This window comes from Coregonus lavaretus, assembly GCF_964263955.1.
Source record: "Coregonus lavaretus genome assembly, chromosome: 23".
NCBI lineage: Eukaryota > Metazoa > Chordata > Actinopteri > Salmoniformes > Salmonidae > Coregonus > Coregonus lavaretus.
The window spans coordinates 31,648,071-31,672,505 of NC_140010.1; the positions used below are offsets into that span (position 1 = coordinate 31,648,071).

The following is a 24,435-nucleotide window of genomic DNA, read 5'->3' on the forward strand; positions in this document are numbered from 1 at the left end:
AGGGATGATGGACAGGGCCATGTACCATCAAATATTGGGTGAGAACCTCCTTCCCTCAGCCAGGGCATTGAAAATGGGTCGTGGATGGGTCTTCCAGCATGACAATGACCCAAAACACACGGCCAAGGCGACAAAGGAGTGGCTCAAGAAGAAGCACATTAAGGTCCTGGAGTGGCCTAGCCAGTCTCCAGACCTTAATCCCATAGAAAATCTGTGGAGGGAGCTGAAGGTTCGAGTTGCCAAACGTCAGGCTCGAAACCTTAATGATTTGGAGAAGATCTGCAAAGAGGAATGGAACAAAATCCCTCCTGAGATGTGTGCAAACCTGGTGGCCAACTACAAGAAACGTCTGACCTCTGTGATTGCCAACAAGGGTTTTGCCACCAAGTACTAAGTCATGTTTTGCAGGGGGGTCAAATACTTATTTCCCTCATTAAAATGCAAATCAATTTATAACATTTTTGACATGTGTTTTTCTGGATTTTTTCGTTGTTATTCTGTCTCTCACTGATCAAATAAACCTACCATTAAAATTATAGACTGATCATGTCTTTGTGGGCAAACGTACAAAATCAGCAGGGGATCAAATACTTTTTTCCCCTCACTGTACATATTTATGTTTTACTGCATTGGTATGTAGTTTGGGGAGGATGGAACAAGGGGATGGGCTCTAGCAACCAGGTAAAGGAAATAACAGGAGGATCAAGGTTGGAAGAGGTCAGTTGTGAAGAGGATTCCTGGACCTGAGCTTGGTGTGGAAGCATAGCAGTGTAATACAGTGTAATCACTGTAGACTAAATGGGACAGTCTGACATAGATATACAGTAACCACCCCTACAGGAAACGCAAACAATCCCTGAGGAGATGGGTATTATGGTCAATGGGCCAGATTCACTGCATTCTTCACTGTAATTCATTCTGGACTAAATAAATGTTTGAGTGACATTTATTTAGCTGAAAAAGACTGGTTGAGTCTTCAAATAGTAAACTACTGAGCTGAACCAAGCCAAATTGAGCTGTACTGTGCTGGCCTGGTTACACATCCACCACAGTTGTTACTGGAAGCAGGCTGAAAAGACTATGTGAGAGTATCGTAGCACAAATCGGTTCAGTAGATAGTGTGAAAAGGGCATCTGTGGAAAAGAGTGAACCCACATTCTTAGGGAAGTCCAGCTTCAACTCTTTGACACCCTGGCACCAGTAGGCAGCCGTCTTCTCACTGATCAGCTCGATGTTGAGGAAGGAGCCCTGTCCGGGGCCGAACACATGACCTGATGTGGTGCCACGCACGATGCGTGGAGAAACATTAGTCACCAGGTCCTGTGGAAAGAAACATAGGAATGAGAGAAATGACGAGATTGATCCACTACCATGAGGGCCAGGAGTTTTTCCTGGCCATAACTGTTCAGTATAATTAGGGCTCAGAGTTTTTCCTTGTCAGGTCAATTTGTCACCAAAATCTCCTGCTAACATGAACAGCATGAAATTACATAGTATGAGTAGGAGGGAGGTGCATGGTCAATATTTGATAACTATAATGACTTCAATTGAGAATCTGAATGTCATATTTGATTCAAAGCCAATGAGAAGAGCTGTTGAACCTAAAGAAGCACCATTCATATTCATGATATACAGTTACTTATAAATTCAACACAGAGACATTGATATTTGAAGCTCTGGTTACTATTACCAATTAGTATAAACCAATTTGCATAATCAAAGAAAAATGAGTTCATATCAAACAATTGCAGCAATAACACACTAATAGATCTTATGATATTTGGTTTATGTAGTATCTTTAGATAGAAAAAAATTCATTAATGATCAGTTTTATAATCCTAAACTAATGCTATTGTGGTGGAAATTCAAGAGAGCATCACAGCCAACAGTAGTATTCATTATGATAATGCATTTGTTTCCCTGTAACATCTGCTGTGTTCACTGCTAATAGCTGGGCTTTATCCACAGGGCAATGTTTCAAGGATTTAGCTCGGCGCTGCACTGTGAGTTCATTCAACTATGAAGGCAGCTCCTCGCTAGCTAAACCTCATGAAGTGCAAGACAAGTCAGGACAAATTGTTTGAAGTCGGCGAGTAGAAAGGAATACGAATGAGATTAGATAAAGCTCTGGACAGACGTGGGAGCCACGTTTTTCGATGAACAAATAAAGGATGATGAGTGAAGGGTTCGGTGCGTTTGCACATACGGAATCAATCACATAAAATAGTAAAGTAATCCATAACGCCAAAACACATAGGCTAGGCTACAGTAGCACTCACTCGCGCACGCAATAATGCACACACACCCACCACCTCAACGTAATACATGCACCTGTGAAGAAAACATGGGCAGTAATCTCTGTAACAATAACCAATACACATGTATTACGGTCCTCAACAAGGATTGAGATACTATAGGTTACCGGGTCCTTTGTGTCTGGTTTTCTGCTAACCATTGGGCTATCACAACAGTCCAGGTCAACTAATCCATCCCCACAACCTAGCACCTTTATGAAAATAGAACACAAACGATAAAGAGTGCTCAAATATCACAGCCACGGCTCTAGCTTCTCCACCACAGAGACAACAAACTATTGGCCGTTGGCCATAAAGAGGCACATTCGAGGTAATTACCGAACAGCAGTTAGTTACACGGTCTCTTCCCTCAAGACGCTATTCTTTCTTTCTGCAGGGAGGAGAAGCTAGAGAGAGAATGATGGAGAGAGATAGAGGAAAAATAAAAAAGATCCTCCCTCAAATATTTGTCTCAGTTTTTCAGTTCTACACCGTGTGGCCCTGGCTATTTTTAAAGCTGACACAGAAAACCATTCGACCGCAATTATCTCTATGACTACAGCCATCATTATCGCGGGAGAGAGGGATGTATGTGGCCGGCGGTGGTGGATGCTAGTAAGTGAAAAATGCCTCCTCTCTCTCAATTCAATTCAATTTAAGGGCTTTATTGGCATGGAAACGTATGTTAACATTGCCAAAGCAAGTGAAGTAGATAGTAAACAAAAGTGAAATAAACAATAAATATTAACAGTAAACATTACACTCAGAAGTTTCAAAATAATAAAGACATTTCAAATGGGAAAATGAATAAACATTCTCTCTCTCTCTTTAACTAGGCAAGTCAGTTAAGAACACATTCTTATTTACAATGACGGCCTACTCCAGCCAAACCCGGACTCCCAATCACGGCCGGTTGTGATACAGCTGTAGTGACGCCTCAAGCACTGAGATGCAGTGCCTTAGACCGCTGCACCACTCGGGAGCCCCCCTCTCTCTATTTTTTCTCTCTCTCTCCTACTCTTTATGGCGAGTTTAAACCCCTCTCTTTCTTCTAGACCTCTCTTGGCAGATGTTTTTAGTGGTCCACTTGTTGCCCTGTCCTGCCCTGTGCTGGTGGCTGACTTGCCAGCTGGGTGAAGAAGACTAAATGGAACATCACATAGTCAACAGCTCAATCATACCTTCAGCTATAGCTCTGGTGCCACCATGTTAGGTTAATCACCGTGATCCTGGATTGAATGTTAAGTCATTTTATTTTATGTGGCATTAGAGGGAGGGCAGCAGGCATATAATATATTGGGAGGTGATTCTATCTATTTTGTTCTGATTTCTTTGGTCCAGACAGGGCAAGTGACCTGCGTGTTAATTTACTTAGTTTTTTTCTCTCTATTTGGCACTTTGATCTATGCGTTCATCATAAAAAAATCTGAATCTAATCATCCTCCTGTTTTTCATTTTAAGTGGTTTCATGACCCTGTAAGTTCCATTTAGAGGGAAAGGCATGCACACTCACGGTCCGGGCAGAGAACAGAGTTCCAAAGGGCTGTGGCAAATTGATTTCAATATCTAGTTTTTCTCTTTCAATCAGAGCCACTACAGCGCTGCAGCTTTTAGCACCTGAAAAGGCATGTCTTGGGTATGACCTAAAATTGTCATCTTTTAAAATCAGTCCCTTTATCACTCTGGGAGATGCATTCATGATCCCTGTGTTTCAAACTTTTTGGGCTTATTTTGGAAATATTCTGAGATATTCATATATTCGGAAACTATAGGCAAAAAAATGCATCTAGGAATTACATTTCATGGCGATGTGCTGAAAGTGTACAATTGAGCTTCACATATAATATCAAACCTCTCCTTGCCACACACGATGTAGAAAAAAAGGTAGCAACAATAACAACGAGAGTATACTTCGAGTGAAAATGTCATTTTGTGACCTACTTCCCTGACGGTATTATAAATAGAGAAATATTATGGGCAATTTAAACCATTAAAGACGCCCTCCAGCGATTGTTTTACTTTTACTGTTGAAAAGTGATATCCCATTGAAGTACAATAGAAATATAAGTGCCCTTGCCAAAGGGACTAAGTGGTCATAGTTGACACATTAGACAGAAGAATGAACGCATGCTGACTTCAGTGATAAAAAAAAAACCTGGTCATTCGGTGCTTAAATGTGAGAAGAATAAATAACATTGCTGAATTCAACCCCTCAGAAGGTAAATCTCAGAACTACACTTCAAAAACAACGTCAACAAAGTTTGTGTATCACAAGGTAGATAAGTTTGTCCTAAGAATAGTACTTTTATTAAAAAAGAAACCAAGATTGACATGATTCTTGTGTTTTTTATTAAGCTGACGCAAATAATGAGCTTAACACAATTACCACAATCAACAAACAACCACGCATAAATTAGCTTTTAATAGATAACTAATACGCCTAAAAATCTAAGAAGGCTACACTCATCTAAAAAACGGCCACTCGTAATATACAGTCATGGTCAAAAGTTTTGAGAATGACACAAGTATTGGTCTTCACAAAGTTCGCTGCTTCAGTGTTATGAGATATTTTTGTCAGATGTTACTATGGTATACTGAAGTATAATTGCAAGCATTCCATAAGTGTCAAAGGCTTTTATTGACAATTACATTAAGTTTATGCAAAGAGTCAATATTTGCAGTGTTGACCCTTCTTTTTCAAGACCTCTGCAATCCGCCCTGTCATGCTGTCAATTAACTTCTGGGCCACATCCTGACTGATGGCAGCCCATTCTTGCATAATCAATGCTTGGAGTTTCTCAGAATTTGTGGGTTTTTGTTTGTCCACCCGCCTCTTGAGGATCGACCACAAGTTCTCAATGGGATTAAGTTCTGGGGAGTTTCCTGGCCATGGACCCAAAATGTCGATGTTTTGTTCCCCGAGCCACTTAGTTATCACTTTTGCCTTATGGCAAGGTGCTCCATCATACTGGAAAAGGCATTGGTCGTCACCAAACTGTTCTTGGATGGTTGGGAGAAGTTGCTCTCGGAGGATGTGTTGGTACCATTCTTTATTCATGTCTGTGTTCTTAGGCAAAATTGTGAGTGAGCCCACTCCCTTGGCTGAGAAGCAACCCCACACATGAATGGTCTCAGGATGCTTTACTGTTGGCATGACACAGGACTGATGGTAGCGCTCACCTTATCTTCTCTGGACAAGGTGTTTTCCGGATGCCCCAAACAATCAGAAAGGGGATTCATCAGAGAAAATGACTTTACCTCAGTCCTCAGCAGTCCAATCCCTGTACCCTTTGCAGAATATCAGTCTGTCCCTGATGTTTTTCCTGGAGAGAAGTGGCTTCTTTGCTGCCCTTCTTGACACCAGGCCATCCTCCAAAAGTCTTCGCCTCACTGTGCGTGCAGATGCACTCACACCTGCCTGCTGCCATTCCTGAGCAAGCTCTGCACTGGTGGTGCCCCGTTCCTGCAGCTGAATCAACTTTAGGAGACGGTCCTGGTGCTTGCTGGACTTTCTTGGGCGCCCTGACGCCTTCTTCACAACAATTGAACCTCTCTCCTTGAAGTTCTTGATGATCCGATAAATGGTTGATTTAGGCGCAATCTTACTAGCAGCAATATCCTTGCCTGTGAAGGCCTTTTTGTGCAAAGCAATGATGACGGCACGTGTTTCCTTGCAGGTAACCATGGTTAACAGAGGAAGAACAAGGATTTCAAGCACCACCCTCCTTTTAAAACTCAATCAGCATGACAGAGTGATCTCCAGCCTTGTCCTCGTCAACACTCTCACCTGCGTTAACGAGAGAATCACTGACATGATGGCAGCTGGTCCTTTTGTGGCAGGGCTGAAATGCAGTGGAAATGTTTTTTGGGGATTAAGTTCATTTTCATGGCAAAGAGGAACTTTGCAATTCATCTGATCACTCTTCATGACATTCTGGAGTATATGCAAATTGCCATCATCAAAACTGAGGCAGCAGACTTTGTGAAAATTAGTATTTGTGTCATTCTCAAAACTTTTGACCACAACTGTACACACATCAGAAATGTTTTTATTACTGTAAATCTATAAATGTTCTGACATCTATAAAGTTCTTCCCACACACTGGTAAGTATGCAGACTTTCACAAACATAGAATTACCAATTACATAAATCTCTCATCTTTAAATTTAGACCAGATTTTCTTATTATGATTTAAGTCTCACACATAAACTATGAGACAGGGTTTAGTTAATAGACAGAGTTTTAATTATCAAACAAAGCGATATAACTCTTCAGTTTTCAGGGACATGGAAAAAGTGACCCTTACATAAAGGGCCCTATTTTGACAAGGCAAGAATGGCGCTAGTTTAGTTTCAACAAGATCCTAACACTCAGTACTTGTAGTGGAATCTATTGAGATGCCTAATTTTGTGGTGTGTGTGTGTGTACGAATTTCCTTCTGTGTATTTAGGTAACGCTATGGAGTACCTGAATACCCGTGCTGCACCAGCAGCGGAGGCCTCTGGGAGGAGGAGGAGCCACCCACACTGCGTCCCCTATGAGTTCACACATAACAAATTGGCACTAATTTCAGGAAGATGGCCGCCTAGTCTCTGGCCCTGTATCGATTTCCCGCCTCCTCCTGCCTTCTGGACACGCGGCCATCAGGGACAGAGTGGGAAGATGCTCACTGCTCACTTCTGATGAAGAGCAGGCAGCAGACGGACAGTACAGATGGGAGAGGCTTGGGTATAAATAGGGATGACATCTAGAAGCCGGATGGTTGACTGGAGAACAACACTGAGATCCCACCACCAGAGACTGAAAACTTTAAGGGGTCAAGTTGAATTAAATCCGAATTAGGATACGTTATACTGTACAAATTTTAAACAACCAGGCGGAGGTAGAATGAAGAGGGGATGAGCTTCGTATCTATCTAAAATGCACGAATGCTAATCCTGACATAGCGTACAGTACGTTTTCATTCTAGAGTATGAGGGAGTTCTTGCTAACTATGACAGAGAAGTAAAATGTCACAGAAAGTGCAGAGCTTGGAGTAAAGCTAATTCCACACTATTGTTACCTTCTGAGGGTGGTCTGTGTGACACTCTCTTGTTGTTTGCAATAACTCATATGAGATCCACATACAGTATTTCATATCATTGGTTAATGCAAACAATATCTATTATCTATCATTTTTTCTCAGTCCTGTCATCCTCTGCCTCTCCATATCTCTGCAGTGCATCTCACGCTTAACCCTGTCTCTTCTTCCTATCAATGATAGTTTCCTATCTATACCACCTAGCTGCCACCCAAAGAGACCCAACAAGGGGAATGAATCCATTCACCAACCCCTGCCTGCTATTCTAGGCCTACCTCTAATTAACCATACAGCTTAATTAGACAATTTACTGGGTAATTAGTAGGCAATTAGCTGACATCTCTCTGATCTTTGCAGTACTGACTGCTTTGACAGCTCGGGCTCTGTGATATACGCTCTGGGTCCTCGCCAGCCTATGGCCATTTTCACTTATACTGCAGCTCAGTGGGGCGGAAATGGCACCTTGGTGCTTTGCCTGATTAAATATAATGTAACTGCAGGGGATACACATCTGTTTCATGGCCTGGAACATCCTTCCCATCCCATTTCACCGTCTCCACCGGGAACCGTTTTGACCACTGTTGACAGTCTGACAACACCATCATGAAATGCCAATGATCATCTAGCATAATTGGGCTGTAATGACAACCCATAGGCGTGGAGGGGAGATGGGTAGACGAGGCATTGTAGCGCGAAGCACTAGGACTTACAAAATGGCCTTTCAGGTACGTTAATGTTTGGAGGAAACGTCTTAATCCCTCCTCGTGATCACTTAGGTTGATTATTTGACGTATCTATGTTGTAAGTGTATGAGTTAACATCATTAACATATATGTATGACTGTGCAGTATCCAGTTGCATGTGTGTGAGAGAGTATACTATACTGAACAAAAATATAAACGCAACATGCAACAATTTCAATGATTTTACTGAGTTACAGTTCATATAAGGAAATCAGTCAATTGAAATAAATTCATTAGGCCCTAATCTATGGATTTCACATGACTGGGCAGGAGCACAGCCATGGGTGGGCCTGGGAGGGCATAGGCCCACCCACTTCGGAGCCAGGCCCAGCCAATCAGAATTTGTTTTTCCCCACAAAAGGCTTTATTACAGACATAAATACTCCTCAGTTTCATCAGTTGTCCGGGTGGCTGGTCTCAGACGATCCCGCAGATGAAGAAGCCGGATGTGGAGGTCCTGGGCTGGCATGGTTACATGTGGTCTGCGGTTGTGAGGCCGGTTGGACGTACTGCCAAATTCTCTAAAGTGACGTTGGAGATGGCTTATGGTAGAGAAATGAACATTCAATTATCTGGTAACAGCTCTGGTGGACATTCCTGCAGTCAGTATGCCAATTGCACGCTCCCTCAACTTGAGACATCTGTGGCATTGTGCTGTGTGACAAAACTGCACATTTTAGAGTGACCTTTTATTGTCCAAAGCACAAGGTGCACCTGTGTAATGATCATGCTGTTTAATCAGCTTCTTGATATGCCACACCTGTCAGGTGGATGGATTATCTTGGCAAAGGAGAAATGATCAGGGATGTAAACACATTTGTGGACAAAATTTGAGAGAAATAAACTTTTTGTGCATATGGAACATTTCTGGGATCTTTTATTTCAGCTCATGAAACATGGGACCAACACGTTGCATTTATATTTTTGTTTAGTATATATGTTTATGTTTGCAGTCTGCGGTAAGACCATGTTCTAAATAAACATATCCGACTTTACTGCTGCAGTCATTCAGTTCGATTTGATCAATTGCAAGGGGAGAGAAACGTTGGATATGTTTGTGTGTGTGGTGAGAGTGGTGTTGCATGAACTCCAGTCAATGACCCGCACATGAAACAAAACCAAACTTAATTCATTATCTCTCTTTTTTAGTTTGATTAGTGAGACCTCCTGGATGGGAGCAAGGCAGCCCTCCATGAGTGACGTGAAGGTCCGGTAAGCCTCTCACTCACTCACACAAACACACACACACACACACACACACACACACACATACACACACACACACACACCAGTTAGAGAGGCTAATTAAGCCCTGTGGGTCCAAACCCTCAGGGATCTCCTCTTCAGATCAGTGTGCTCCAGCAGCTTCACAAGACCCAGCGAATCTACCTGAGATCGTCTCATCACATCAATCAAGGCTGGAACTGGTCAGTGTTCAGGACCGCAACCGCGACCACTTCAACAGCAGCCCATGCTGCTTGACTGTCATGTCGCTCAGTGAAGATACGTGGTTGAGACAGGGTTTACCACCAGGTTTACCAGGGACTCTGGTCTGATCCCTATGTCCTTGATTTACATCCCCCGGTAGAAGCGATCCTTGCCAGAGGGGAAAAAAGCATTTAAATATGCAATGTAGTTCATTAATTATAATGAATGGAAGTGCCGCCTGCAACTTTAAGCGAGTGGGCATCCGCTGTACCGCGCCATACGGCAATTAGCTATTCCGCACACACACCGTGTTAGGATATTTCCATATCCACTGTGACAATCAGGCCTTATGCCCTGAATGCTATCGACGCGGAGCGGCTGGGGTGTTTGCGATCGGGGGGTGCGCTTGGCGGGTGGGGGGAGAACAGGATATTAAAAAGAAGTCCCTCATGTTTAGGGTATAATGATGGAACAGAGGCGCACTGTTGACACAGGACTTTCTTTATCCTTCTCAGAGAGAGAGACAGGAGAGGCTCAGTGCAATAATTTGACACACAAAGCACACAAGAGAGTGCAATATGATTTCTGTTTACTGAGATATGAGCTGGGGGTGAGCTGCTGCGCTGCTGGTAAGCAGGAGCTACTGGGGAATAGCAAGGCACATGGCACTGACATTGACCAGTATGAAGAGCGGTAGCGAGTGAAAAATCTAACACAACGCTATTGTAGACATTCCAAATCAAATCCAATCTTTATTTATAGAGCACATTTCTTACAGGGGATGTATTTCGAAGTGCTTAACAAATAAAATGAGTCACTGAGAGGGAGGAAGTGAACTTAAAAAGATGGATTTTGGCCAAAGGCTAACTTGCAAACAGAGTCCCAGGTGTTTTAATGTATTTGTCCTGAAAATATATCTACAGGTTCCATGTGACTAGGGTGTTTTCAATGCTCAAGGAAATGTACAGGTTAGTTAGGTACTAAACCCTGCATAGCAGGATCTATACAGCACATGCCTTGGAATGTGGACTCAACTTTAGAACACTTTCAGGTTGAAGGAAAATGCCTGAAAAACATTGATAGTAGTTGAACTATCCCTCTAAGTAGTGTTTAAAGGGATGCACAGACATGATGTTTGGAGGCAGGCTAGTTGCAACTGTAATAATCACTTTGGATATCCAATATACTTTTTTTGAAAACACTAATAAATCCAATGTCTAATGAATTACTCTTAGTGGTTGGACCATCATCCTGGAGCGTGCTTCTTGAAAAACTGTCACTCTTAGCACTATAGATTAAAGTCCTCATGTATTGTTTTTCAGTAAGAAAACCAATTTCTTAATTTAATTTGAAAGCTTGGCGAGACTTCCACCAATTAGTCATAATAGATTTTTTTTTACCGTTCGAAAAAAGGGGGAAAGATTACGCCACCTTTTGGCCTTACCAAATATTCTAACAAATTCTCAACCGTCTAGCAACATATTTCCACTCAGTTTTATACGAGATAATAATTTCTACACCACAGTCGAAAAAAATAACCTTAATGTGAGGTTGCACCTGATACACTACCCTAATTGTTGCTATAGCAATGCCTTACACAACTCCGAACAAGCGCTCCTTGTTTGGTCTTTCTTTTCTCAGTACATTTCCATTTCTAACTTCACTAATAAAGAACTGCCAGCGAGAACAGAGCAAACAGATGTTACTGATTAATTTCCCCATCACTAGAATTAGAAAGTAAATTAAAACAAAAGATTTTCTGCTGGAGCTCAATAAACAACTAATGGCTTTCTCTCTCCCTTCTCTCTATCCCTTCTCTCTCTCCTTTCTCTTTTTTTCCCACTCTCCTGTCAAGAGCAAATGTTACATTGCTAACAAGGCAGATGCATCTTGTTCTAATGGGAGCGTGTTGGTTTAGCTGGAGTCTCTGCCACCTGAATGGAGCTCATTACCGGGGAGCGTGTGTGCAAGTTGGGAGCGCTTTATTGCATTCCTTTATGAGTTATCAGAGCTTTATTAATGCACACGTCTGTGGATGGGGGCTGCTTTAATGTGCTACCGTTATGACTTATCAGAGCCTTGGACAAGGTTAGAGAGGCTCAAAGACAAGACACAGAGACACGGAACGGTCTGTTCATTCCGCTTAGATACTCAACACTGCTGTAACACTGTGAAACATTGCATGAACGCACATGTCAAAAACATCAGGGTTGCCAACAATTTTTCAGTGAGAATCGCTATTGGCTTCTGGATTTGTCGCTAGATGACGTTTTGCCGTTGCCGCGACGACATCACAGCACTAATTTGCCTTGCTGTGGTGCAACTGCGGTCCTCTCCCGCTGCACCACAAAACTTCATAAATATAGCGACAATGCTGCTAAATTGGCAACACTGCACACACACGCACGCACACACAACCATTAACAGCATACTTCTAATGAAGCCCATTACAGCGCACGCGTGTGTGCATCTCTCTGTCTCTGTCTGTCTGTACCTTGTCTAGTCCGAAAGTCTTGGTGAGAGCGAAGCCCCAACCCTGTTCGAATGCCCGGCGGATCATGGCGGTGCTGGTGGTGGGGGGAGCACTGGCCAGGCCGAAGGGGTTGGGGAAGGTGATGCCACACATCTCCACACTGATGTCTACCGTGTCAATGGCAGAGTTGAACAGAGGCAGCGCAGGGGTGCTGTCCACTGTCTGGCCGTGGAGGGACTGTAGGGAACAAAAACAGAATTGTAACAGGTTTTATGAAGGCATGATCATAATGGTCGTAGTCATCATCATTATTGGCTGTGCGGTATTCATTAGGCACCAAATAGGATAAAAACAGACAAACAGGGAGGGACTAGCTGTTATTTAAAATGTTCCGTTCTAAAACGTTTTGCTACGGTGTGCACTAATGAATACGACCCATGTGTAATATCTCATTCAACTCTGCAGCGGGTCATAGTTGTCCCACCCACCTGGAGGTACTTGTGGATGTGCCAGGAGGCCTGCTTGCCGTCGTTGACAGACTCCACTGTGGTGTTGGCCAGGCCTGCGATGTCTCCGCCAGCAAACACCCAGGGCTCACTGCTCTGCATGGTCTCAGGGTGCAGGTCTGGAGTGCCCCAGCGGTTCAGCTTGATGGGAGCCATGGCCTCCTGGACTGTTTAGAACAACACATAATAGACATGGTTAATATGACATTATTACAATAGACAGAAGTCTCCAAAGGTCAGGGGTCAGCACATAGCAGCGGGAAGATGTTTGGGGGTGGGGGTGCTGCGATGACGGTGGGGGGGGGGGGGGGGATTTCTCACTGTGCTACAGAAGGCTATATCGGTCCGCTAATACAGGAATAGTAAAGGCCCAGTGCACTACTTTTGTGTGTACTACATCACAGGGGGATATTTCATATACTTGAACTTGATAATCAACAACAACAAAAAATGTAACACTTATTTTTGTCTCTGCAATCCTCTCAAATAATCCCAGTACTTTATTGATACTGTTCCCTTGTTGCCCCTCCTGCTACTGCATTTGGACTGACTGTCCATTGATCATTGAAAGTGGAGGATTAATCACATCCCTCTTACTGTAGGAGCTGTGGAGTGTGACATGTCAGAGACTCCTGAGATCTTCTCCTTAAATAACATAACTTCTTCCACAGACCCCCACTCTATCTCTCTGGAGAAAACTCCATTGGCAGATGCTGATTGCTGAGCTCCATTAGTGAGAGGAATCCATGCTGTCATATGGGCCTCTGCCAGGCAAGACTATACACACACGTAGGCATACAGACAGGGATGGAGGCATGCACACTCACACACACAGACACATACATACACACACATGCACACACACAGACAGACAGAGCGAGAGAGAGAGAGAGAGAGAGAGAGAGAGAGAGAGACACACACACACAAACACAGGACCAGTCAGAAACCTTTAGATATTTGTCAGACAGACAATAAAGAAGATAGATTTGAAAATGTTCTGCTATTTAGGTGAAGTCACTGGTAGACAATATTTCACGTCTATCTAAGAAGAATCCACTCACATTCCAGGAATGCCCATTTATCTTTATGAGCGACAGGGAACGCAGATAGAACATGCGATGGGCCCCTCAGCAGTAAAAAGGGCCGGTCATCTGCCTGTTGCCCCGTGATCGAATCATGTTCTTGACACACCGCGCCCCCAGCACATTGCAGGGCCTATTTTCTGACGATCTCAGCCTTTTTGTTCTCCCTGACCACTGTCACTGACTGCCTCCTCTGTGAGCTGGTGATTCATACTGTACAGCTACTAGCTAGGTAGGAATATAGTGGTATTTATCAATTAGTCGACAATCTGCCACTATCTAATCTGCTATCAGTATTTATTAGTCCTCTACTTTACTTTACAATGACTTTGTGTTGAAACTCACTGTAGCGGAGATACATAAGAGTTTTGATAACAGATAACTACTAAACTTTTGACTACTTTAATACACATAAGTGAATTTGTCCCAATACTTTTGGTCCCCTAAAATGGGGGGACTATGTACAGAAACTGCTGTAATTTTTAAACGGTTCACCCGATATGGATGACAATACCTTCAAATTAAAGTTGACAGTCTGCACCTTAACCTCATATTCATTGCATCATTTCAAATCCAAAGTGCTGGAGCACAGAGCCAAAACAACAACAAAAATGGTCACTGTCCCAATACCTTTGGAGCTCACTGTGTACATTATGCAAAATACATGACATTCAACAACCAATCATCTACAGTGGGGAAAAAAAGTATTTAGTCAGCCACCAATTGTGCATGTTCTCCCACTTAAAAAGATGAGAGAGGCCTGTAATTTTCATCATAGGTACACGTCAACTATGACAGACAAAATTAGAAGAAAAAAATCCAGAAAATCACATTGTAGGATTTTTAATGAATTTATTTGCAAATTATGGTGGAAAATAAGTATTTGGTCAATAACAAAAGTTTCTCAATACTTTGTTATATACCCTTTGTTGGCAATGACACAGGTCAAACGTTTTCTGTAAGTCTTCACAAGGTTTTCACACACTGTTGCTGGTATTTTGGCCCATTCCTCCATGCAGATCTCCTCTAGAGCAGTGATGTTTTGGGGCTGTCGCTGGGCAACACAGACTTTCAACTCCCTCCAAAGATTTTCTATGGGGTTGAGATCTGGAGACTGGCTAGGCCACTCCAGGACCTTGAAATGCTTCTTACGAAGCCACTCCTTCGTTGCCCGGGCGGTGTGTTTGGGATCATTGTCATGCTGAAAGACCCAGCCACGTTTCATCTTCAATGCCCTTGCTGATGGAAGGAGGTTTTCACTCAAAATCTCACGATACATGGCCCCATTCATTCTTTCCTTTACACGGATCAGTCGTCCTGGTCCCTTTGTAGAAAAACAGCCCCAAAGCATGATGTTTCCACCCCCATGCTTCACAGTAGGTATGGTGTTCTTTGGATGCAACTCAGCATTCTTTGTCCTCCAAACACGACGAGTTGAGTTTTTACCAAAAAGTTATATTTTGGTTTCATCTGACCATATGACATTCTCCCAATCCTCTTCTGGATCATCCAAATGCACTCTAGCAAACTTCAGACGGGCCTGGACATGTACTGGCTTAAGCAGGGGGACACGTCTGGCACTGCAGGATTTGAGTCCCTGGCGGTGTAGTGTGTTACTGATGGTAGGCTTTGTTACTTTGGTCCCAGCTCTCTGCAGGTCATTCAATAGGTCCCCCTGTGTGGTTCTGGGATTTTTGCTCACCGTTCTTGTGATCATTTTGACCCCACGGGGTGAGATCTTGCGTGGAGCCCCAGATCGAGGGAGATTATCAGTGGTCTTGTATGTCTTCCATTTCCTAATAATTGCTCCCACAGTTGATTTTTTCAAACCAAGCTGCTTACCTATTGCAGATTCAGTCTTCCCAGCCTGGTGCAGGTCTACAATTTTGTTTCTGGTGTCCTTTGACAGCTCTTTGGTCTTGGCCATAGTGGAGTTTGGAGTGTGACTGTTTGAGGTTGTGGACAGGTGTCTTTTATACTGATAACAAGTTCAAACAGGTGCCATTAATACAGGTAACGAGTGGAGGACAGAGGAGCCTCTTAAAGAAGAAGTTACAGGTCTGTGAGAGCCAGAAATATTGCTTGTTTGTAGGTGACCAAATACTTATTTTCCACCATAATTTGCAAATAAATTCATTAAAAATCCTACAATGTGATTTTCTGGATTTCTTTTTCTCAATTTGTCTGTCATAGTTGACGTGTACCTATGATGAAAATTACAGGCCTCTCTCATCTTTTTAAGTGGGAGAACTTGCACAATTGGTGGCTGACTAAATACTTTTTTCCCCACTGTATGTAAGTATTAATAGAGTATGTGAGTGTCACATATTGTCAAGTGTAAGGTCTAAAACATTCTAATAGCTGCCTCCTGTTTAGGCTAATATTTGGTTGTCCGTAAACTAGGTTCAATCACCCAATGGGTCTGGATGATCTCAACAACAAACACAATAATCAACACGACCCTTATGACAGGGGTTGTAACAAGCCCTCCTCCCTGTGTGGGTGATTTGTATCACACACCCTGCTGAAATCTACAATCTGCATAAGTACAGAGAAGTGGAGCCGCAGAGAGGCAGATGTGTCAAGCTCAATTCTTGATAGGGCTGGTGTTTGTTTTTGTTCCAGCCCAGCACTAACACATCTGATTCAGCTAATAAGGGTTTTTATTGAGGACGAATTATTTGTTTATTAGTTAGATCAGGCGTGTTAGTGCTTGGTTATAACAAAAACATGCACACTCACTGGCCCTCCAGAAATTACATCTGAATGCTCTATTTCTCTATGGATACTTGTGAAGGAAATCCCATACAGAGTTTCCAGATACGTGACCGGCCACCATACAGGCAAAGGGAAGTATGGAGAATGTAAAATGAATGGATTCTGGGGAGAGCGATGAGTGCACTGTCCCGGCAGGCTGTCTGCTGGGGCATTAACACTGTAGCTAATCTCTTACAAGACCTTGGCTGCCGCAGATGACAGAGATCGCTTAATGCAACGTCAGTATGGATTTGGATGAAATGCCTGGCATGTTCCTGTATGGTGCGTTTAGTGTAGAGGTGATCGGTGACTGAAAAATCTTGATTAGACCACACCTAAAGTGGAGCTGTACTGGAACGCAACTTAACACAACGCAACGTAACATAATGTATTGTAAAGTAATGTATTTTAATGTAATGCATATTTAGGGTCTGATAATCAACATTCTGCCAGTACTCTGCCAGTTAGTATTCTGTTTTATCAGGTCAATCCTAATACAGTAAGATCTTCATAAGATCTGACAAGGGCACTTCAACAGTCACTTCTAAGGGTACTTCAATGAAGGGGGCACGTTTGAACATTCCCCCTCTATCAGACCTGATTCCCCTTCTATCAGACCTTACTTTGAGGGTCAGTCAGCATGGAGCCAAAGGCGCTGATGATATAATCGGCTTTGAGCCGGACGATCTGGTCCTCGTCCTCCAACCAATCACCGCGCTCCGTCAGCTCGGTGCGGTAGAACTGCAGGCCAGCCACGCGGCCGTTCTTCATGATGACCTCACAGGGGGACAGAAAGGGAAGGAACTCGCACTTCTCCTCCTTGGCCAGCTCCATCTGAGGAAATGGAGAAAGTGTTTTTATTATTTTGAAATATTGTATTTTTTCTTCTGTTCCTCCCTTTCGACTAAGTTCCCAACTTCACAGCCTGCAGGACTTTCAAGGATGAAACATGTTTTGAAACATGAAAACACAAATTATAGACAAAAGACATGTTTAGATGTGATGTTGATTCTACATTTAATGCAGTTTAATATATCCCCCTAAGTCTAATGGCCCGGGTTTCGATTAAGCTAACATATGGAATTGTTTTAAGATGGCCATACCAAGGCTCATTTAGCTTTTTGAATTTACAGACCCCTGTACCCACATCAAAAAAATACTACAGTACTTACTATAGAATTCTGTAGTAAATTTGTACTATACTGTAGTATCCCTCGATCGAGTAGTGCTTACTTTAGAATTTTGAGATCGATTGGACTGCTAGCTTTGTTGATGTGGTTTTGAACGTGCCGTCCTTGGGAAGCTCATGCCGGGGATTTCTGAGGTTCCCCCCTCGATGGTGTAGTGCTTACTATAGAATTGTGTTGTATACTATACTCCACACTGTAGTATCCCTTGATTTAAATTTGTCGAGAATAATAAAAAGTTAAATGTATTTCCATTGTGGTCCTACTATAGTTCAAACATCCAACAGGTTACAAAAATATACTATAGTCTAAATACTGTAGAATTACTATATTTATATACTAATATTGACTAGTGTTTTTGCAGACATGACTAGTCTACCATAGTATTCACTGTAGTGTTTTTGCGGACATGACTGAAGTAACACCTGTTGACTAGGGTTAGCTAAACTACCAGACTACACCAGTTACTGTTTAATGAGGGGAACACCTCAATCAGAACAGAAGACAGGTTCGTGACAGGTCACCTATTGATTTGGGTCAACAGTTCTGAGCAACGCAACAGACCAGACAACACCTTAGCAAATATATATCATTTTTATTACAACTGTAACATCTAAACGTTAGACAGGTTCTAGGCCCACTAAAGGGAAACAGTACAGAGGCAGATATAAAGAACATGCATCGTTTAAATATCTTAGAGGATTAGGTTTCCTTGTATTACACCAAAATGACTTAGATCTGTTACTTCCACTAGATAACTTTCTGAAAAAGAGTTTCACAGATTCAGCTGACCAAGTTCACAAGATGACCAAAAACAGTGACAAATACTGTACTTCTGATGGTAGAAATTGAACAGTTAACCACTGCATTTACATAAACTATAGACATTTTAGAGATGCAGAATGACTTTACCCTCCTTATTGGAGGGCGCTGCCAATAAACTGCCTGGACCTCAAACCAGCAAAGCCTCTCCAAACAAACCAACTGAAAACAGAAGGATATTATTGCAGTGGCTTTACATAATGAACATCTTGAATATTCTCCCATGAATAAACTCACTGATGGTCAAACTGAAGACATACCATTCAGAACAATCGACCACACTCCAAACATTTCTTCAAGACCGCACAGAAACAGCCCAACCGCAACGACACCCTACAGACCATACACACAATTCTTCGATGAGGTTTAACGGCGGTTGGCACTGTCACGCTCGTTGACGGACGGGACGGACCAAGGCGCAGCGTGATATGCATACATGTTTATTATCACAAATAAACACACGACAAAACAATAAACCAACGACACGTGAAGTCCTACAGTAACACACAACAAACCTTATACGGAACAAGATCCCACAACCCACTATTGCCAAAAGGCTGCCTAAGTATGGTCCCCAATCAGAGACAATGAGCTACAGCTGCCTCTGATTGGGAACCACACCGGCCAACATAGATCTACACATAATAGACCTACACCATAGAATATATATAACAAAGAATATACACACCCTGACTCAACAAATAAGAGTCCCCTGAGTCAGGGCGTGACAGGCACCCAATAAATGTTGCATTACCGCACCACCAACTAGACTGGAGTATAACTCCCTTATACTTTGCTTGGAAGAAGGGAAATATATCAACAAATACCTTACCATCTAACCCTACACTCACTAAAAACACACCACCCACTCCACTATTTAAATCTATATAGTCCTACCTCAGGCCAACAGCCTGAAAGGACGGGACACCACCACTCAACACACCCTGTAACTCTTCTGACTTCAAACCTCATCCCTCTCTGCTGCGGCCACCACAACGTCTACTTTCTGTGACTTACGTTCCATCCCTGCAGTACAGTTGATAACCATTGCTATGAACGCTAAAAAGCCAATATTTTTGAAGCATATATCACGTGTTGGCCTATAACTCTGTACTGGTACAGATCTACTACTCACACGAATCCTCTCAGGATCCCTTCCCTTGACCCATTTTCCTCAACGTTCTTCACTGCCTCAGCATACGTCACCCTCTGCTCTACTCTAACCCTGGTAACCTCAACCTGCCTCTCTCGCACCAGACATTTCTGATCCTCAGCCCCATAGGCACCCCTACAATTAACACATACCGCTTCTTTCCCCAATGCTACACATTCCTTTGTCTCATGCCCTTCTGCACACCTAGGAACCGCCCTCCACACTGCTGCCACATGCCCATAAGCTTGACTCCTGTAACAATGTATTGTATTCGGCACAAAAGCTTGTACGGGATAACTGAAATATCCTAACATCACTTTGTCGGGCAAAGACTCAACATCAAAACTCAAAAGAACAGACAATGAGTCTTCTGTTTCACCACTCACACCACCATGTCTGCGTTGCACCAAACGACGAGCATCACAATCTTTCCCTTCAGTTGGTCCACTTTCACCCCTACCCCAGTAATCACTCCCTTCAATGGCACCCTTTTCTTGAGAGCAGAACAAGTCATATCTCCTGGCCCCATTCGTTTGGTGCGAAGCGTCTGCTCCCTCTGACCAGCAGAAACAAACAATTATCACCAGACCACTTCTGGTTACCTTCACCGATTCCACAGCACCCAACTCTGTTTTTACCCACACTGAAACCACAAATGGATCAGCCAAAAGGCAGGGGACTCTTCTTTATCCGGGCTCCGAGAACTTCACCATACCTGTCACCTCTGATAATTAGTCATCATTCACTTCCATTTCTCCTCCAGACCTCCATCCAGCATATGGCTCACACTTTCTACAATTCTTCTTCAACAAACCATATCCCTTTTTCCCACAATTTTTAACCAATTCATGCTCACCCACTTCCTCCCTCACTCTCTTTGACCTCTGCCTCTCTTGTTCCCTCCATTCCTCCACCATATTCCAAGTATACATCTCCTTATGATAATATTGCACCTATCATAACATACATCTCGTTCTTGCCCTCTCAAGGGACACCATTTTCCCAATGGGACGCCATTTCCTCTTGATCCATCTCCGGCTACCGCTCTCACCTAACCATGACCAATGGGTACTTTTATACATTTCATGCAGGTCCTTCCCTAATAAGAGTGCCCAGGAAAACACTGACCAAAACTTTGGTTCCTAGCCTGTCACACAATGGATGCGGGGGAAGGCATTTGTGGCAGGTGTGCCCTTTATATAACTCTATGGCAAGGTATTTATAGGGGCAGGTTCGAGGGCAGCTCCTTTCAATCCGGGTCCTTCACCCAGACAGAGCTGAGTAGTTGAGCACGACAAAAAACTCTCACAAATAACCAGTATGCGTCATTGAAATGTGAGTACAAACCTTTTATCTTATTACATTTACATTTACATTTTTGTCATTTAGCAGACGCTCTTATCCAGAGCGACTTACAGGAGCAATTAGGGTTAAGTGCCTTGCTCAAGGGCACATCGACAGATTTTTCACCTAGTCGGCTCGGGGATTAGAACCAGCGACCTTTCGGTTACTGGCACAACGCTCTTAACCACTAAGCTACCTATATAAGAAGAGGACTCCCAAACCATTGTTGGTTTTGTATAGTTGATATCGGCCACTAATGGCATTGCTAATGGCTCAGTCAAACAGCCATTTTAAGTCTATTGATCTGTTCTCTTTGGTATTTGTAGTATTAATGGACACGTTAATTGTTGAATTTTTTTTATGCATTGCCTTTGTTATGCTAACTATGCCTGCTTTATGGCTATGCTTGCTACTTTTGTTTGGTTTCTCTTTGTTTGCTTGCCTTGTTATGCTATGTAGCCATTGATAAATTATCCTGCTATAGCTTCGGCCTACCATGCCGCATGCTATTACACCCCCTTTCTGGCCATTCATTGTTAACTGCTGCCATTGATTATTTCCATGAACAGCCGATTAATTATGTATGTTCATTGCTGTTATTGCCTGTTATTATTTTGCACCTTTTTGTCTGCTTTTAGATAAACCATACTCCGTACAAAGCCAACCAAGTCTCAATTCAAGACAAGTCTCATGGCAACAATTGTCAATCATTCCCTGCCATGTATCATCTCCATTACCTGAATCTAGAAAGACTCTTAAACTGAACTGCATCTCTGCCTCCGCCTGCTCTTTACCTGGAGTCCCATAGTAGGTGGGCATCACCATCACCATAACCCTCACCTAAACCTTAATCAGTTAGTCTTGTAACTGAAGAATATTGTGACCGGCTAGGAAAAAAAGTTTTAATCAGTGTTTCCCTGGGCACCCTTATTAGGGGAGGCCATGCAGGAACTGTATAAAAGCACCCATTGGTCATGCTCAGGTGAGGGAGTTGTACCTGGAAGTGTGGGGGCGCTGTTGGTTTATGTCTGTGAGCAACCAGGCAGTTTAACTGGCATGGTCTGGTAGTTGTGCCATTTTACCTAACCCTAGTTGGCAGGTGTTACTAAAATATACTAGTCATGTCCGCAAAACACTAGTGAATACTATAGTATACTACAGTCATGTCCACAAAGCACTAGTGAATACTATAGTATACAACAGTCATGTCCGCAAATGTACTGCAGTGAATACATGGTATATAAATATAGTATAGTTTTCATGTGGGTAGGTATCCCTAAAAAACATAAACCAAATTATTTGAAACATAGAATTTGTCTTTACTGCTATTAGCCCATAGAAACACATTGAAAACATGCATACATGGAAAAACTGTTTTTAAAAAATCTATCAAAAGTAAATATGTTTTGAAGTGTCCGTCCTATATCTGAGGGATAAGAAGACTCCGGAATGTATTTATCGTTTTCCGTGGAATGACCCGTAACTTTGACGTGGAAATGCCATATTCACTTCCATTAATTTATTTTGGCCCAGTACTGGGTACCTTCAGACAAGTCCCGTGACACTTGTGGGGGTCTTAGAGCAAAACGGAGAACATTGTGTTTGTGAGAGTCATCTTTTCATAGAGTGGTCATATTAGTTGGTAGCTCAAACCGTTTGAACGCTACACAGAAGTTGGCACATCAGCAGTACTGACTTCAGGCGAGTCCAGTGAGTCTGTGATGCTTGTGGGGGTCGTGGAGCAAAATGAAGAACACCATTGTGTTTGTGAAAGTCTCATCTATCCATAGAGTGGTATTTGTTTGTAGCCCAAATTGTTTGAATGATAGATGTTTTCGTGAGATTTTGAGGATGTCTCCTGGTCTGACAAACACCGCTGTAGATCTGCCACTTTCCTTCGCAGATACAGAAGGCCGACATCGGCAAATAGAGACTCAGCCCATGCCAAAAAACGGATATCTCTATCTTAAACACTGATTTTGATTATTTTATTATGCTAATTAAATTTCAGTGCGGGGGTGGACATCGACTGGAGGGGTAAGGTTGATAACCCAGAATAAAGACAGACTTTATTATTAGGCTATTTATGTCCATCCAGAGCCAATTTTCACATCTTTCTCCCATTCCCCCTGCTATGGTTTTCTTTGAATTCATGATCCAACTTGATGAATTCTATACAGCAGCTTAAAACCAGTCAACGACACAGGTCTAATTACTGTCTGTTCACAGCGGTGCACAGTAGGGGGACAGACAGGCTGCTATAATGGCAATGGTTCCCCCCTGCTGCTGTTAAGAAAATAAGTGCAAAGTCCTGGCCTCACGCAGTAAAGTCACCTCACTGCCACCCATGGTTTAAAAACCTTGGCCACAAAAAAGGACAAATATCGAGGTTACATATCTCTGTATGTTACGTATGTTTGAGGCCTATACAGATATGTTAGTGCCTTCAGAAAGTATTCACACCCCTACAAATTAATTTTTAAAAAAAATTCTGAAATGTCTTGAGTCAAGTATTCAACCCCTTTATTATGGCAAGCCTAAATATGTTCAGGAGTAAAAATGTCCTTAAGTCACATCAGTTACATGGATTTCAAACAGATTCAACCACAAAGACCAGGGAGATTTTCCAATGCCTCGCAAAGCATGGCACCTATTGTTAGATGGGTAAAAAGAAAAAAACCTTGGATATTATATGGTGAAGTTGTTAATTACACTTCGGATGGTGTATCAATACACCCAGTCACCACAAAGATATAGGCATCCTTCCTAACCGTTGCTGGAGAGGAAGGAAACCGCTCAGGGATTTCACCATGAGGTCAATGTTGACTTTAAAACAGTTTAATGGCTGTGAAAGGAGAAAACTGAGGATGGATCAACATTGTAGTTACTCCACAATACTAACCTAATTGACAGAGTGAAAAGAAGGAAGATTGTACCGAATAAAAATATTCCACAACATGAATCTTGTTTGCAACAAAGCACTAAAGTAATACTGCAAAAAATGTGGCAACGCAATTAACTTTTTGTCATGAATACAAAGTCTTATGTTTGGGGTAAATCAAATACAACACATTACTGAGTACCACTTTCATATTTTCAAGCATAGTGGTGCTGCATCATGTTATGGGTATGCTTGTAATCGTTAAGGACTGCAGAGTTTCAGGATAAAAAATGAAACGGAATGGAACTAAGCACAGGCTTAGAGGAAAACCTGGTTCAGTCTGCTTTCCACCAGACACTGGAAGATGAATTCACCTTTCAGCAGGTCAATAACCTAAAACACAAGGCCAAATCTATAATAATAATAAGCCATTTAGCAGGCACTTTTATCCAAAGCAACTTACAGTCATGTGTGCATACATTTTTACGTATGGGTGGTCCCGGGGATCGAACCCACTACCCTGGCGTTACAAGCGCCATGCTCTACCAATTGAGCTACACTGGAGTTCCTAACCAAGAAGACAGTGAATGTTCCTGAGTGGCCGAGTTAAAGTTTTGACTTAAATCTGCTTGAAAATCTATGGCAAGACCTGAAAATTGTTGCCTAGTAATGATCAACAACCAA

General features: G+C 42.6%; 1 protein-coding gene across 1 annotated transcript in view; it reads right to left on the reverse strand.

Annotated features, from left to right (window-relative positions):
• The window catches only part of LOC311098998 (dihydropyrimidine dehydrogenase [NADP(+)]), a 136,008-nt gene that overhangs the window by 35,983 nt on the left and 75,590 nt on the right, over window positions 1-24,435 (reverse strand). The window contains exons 11-14 of the mRNA XM_084139589.1: window positions 16,988-17,198; window positions 12,508-12,692; window positions 12,041-12,256; window positions 1,156-1,320 (exon numbers count right to left, since the gene is read on the reverse strand). Coding sequence (XP_083995715.1) covers window positions 1,156-1,320; window positions 12,041-12,256; window positions 12,508-12,692; window positions 16,988-17,198 — 777 coding nt within the window. The remainder of the gene's footprint in view (window positions 1-1,155; window positions 1,321-12,040; window positions 12,257-12,507; window positions 12,693-16,987; window positions 17,199-24,435) is intronic.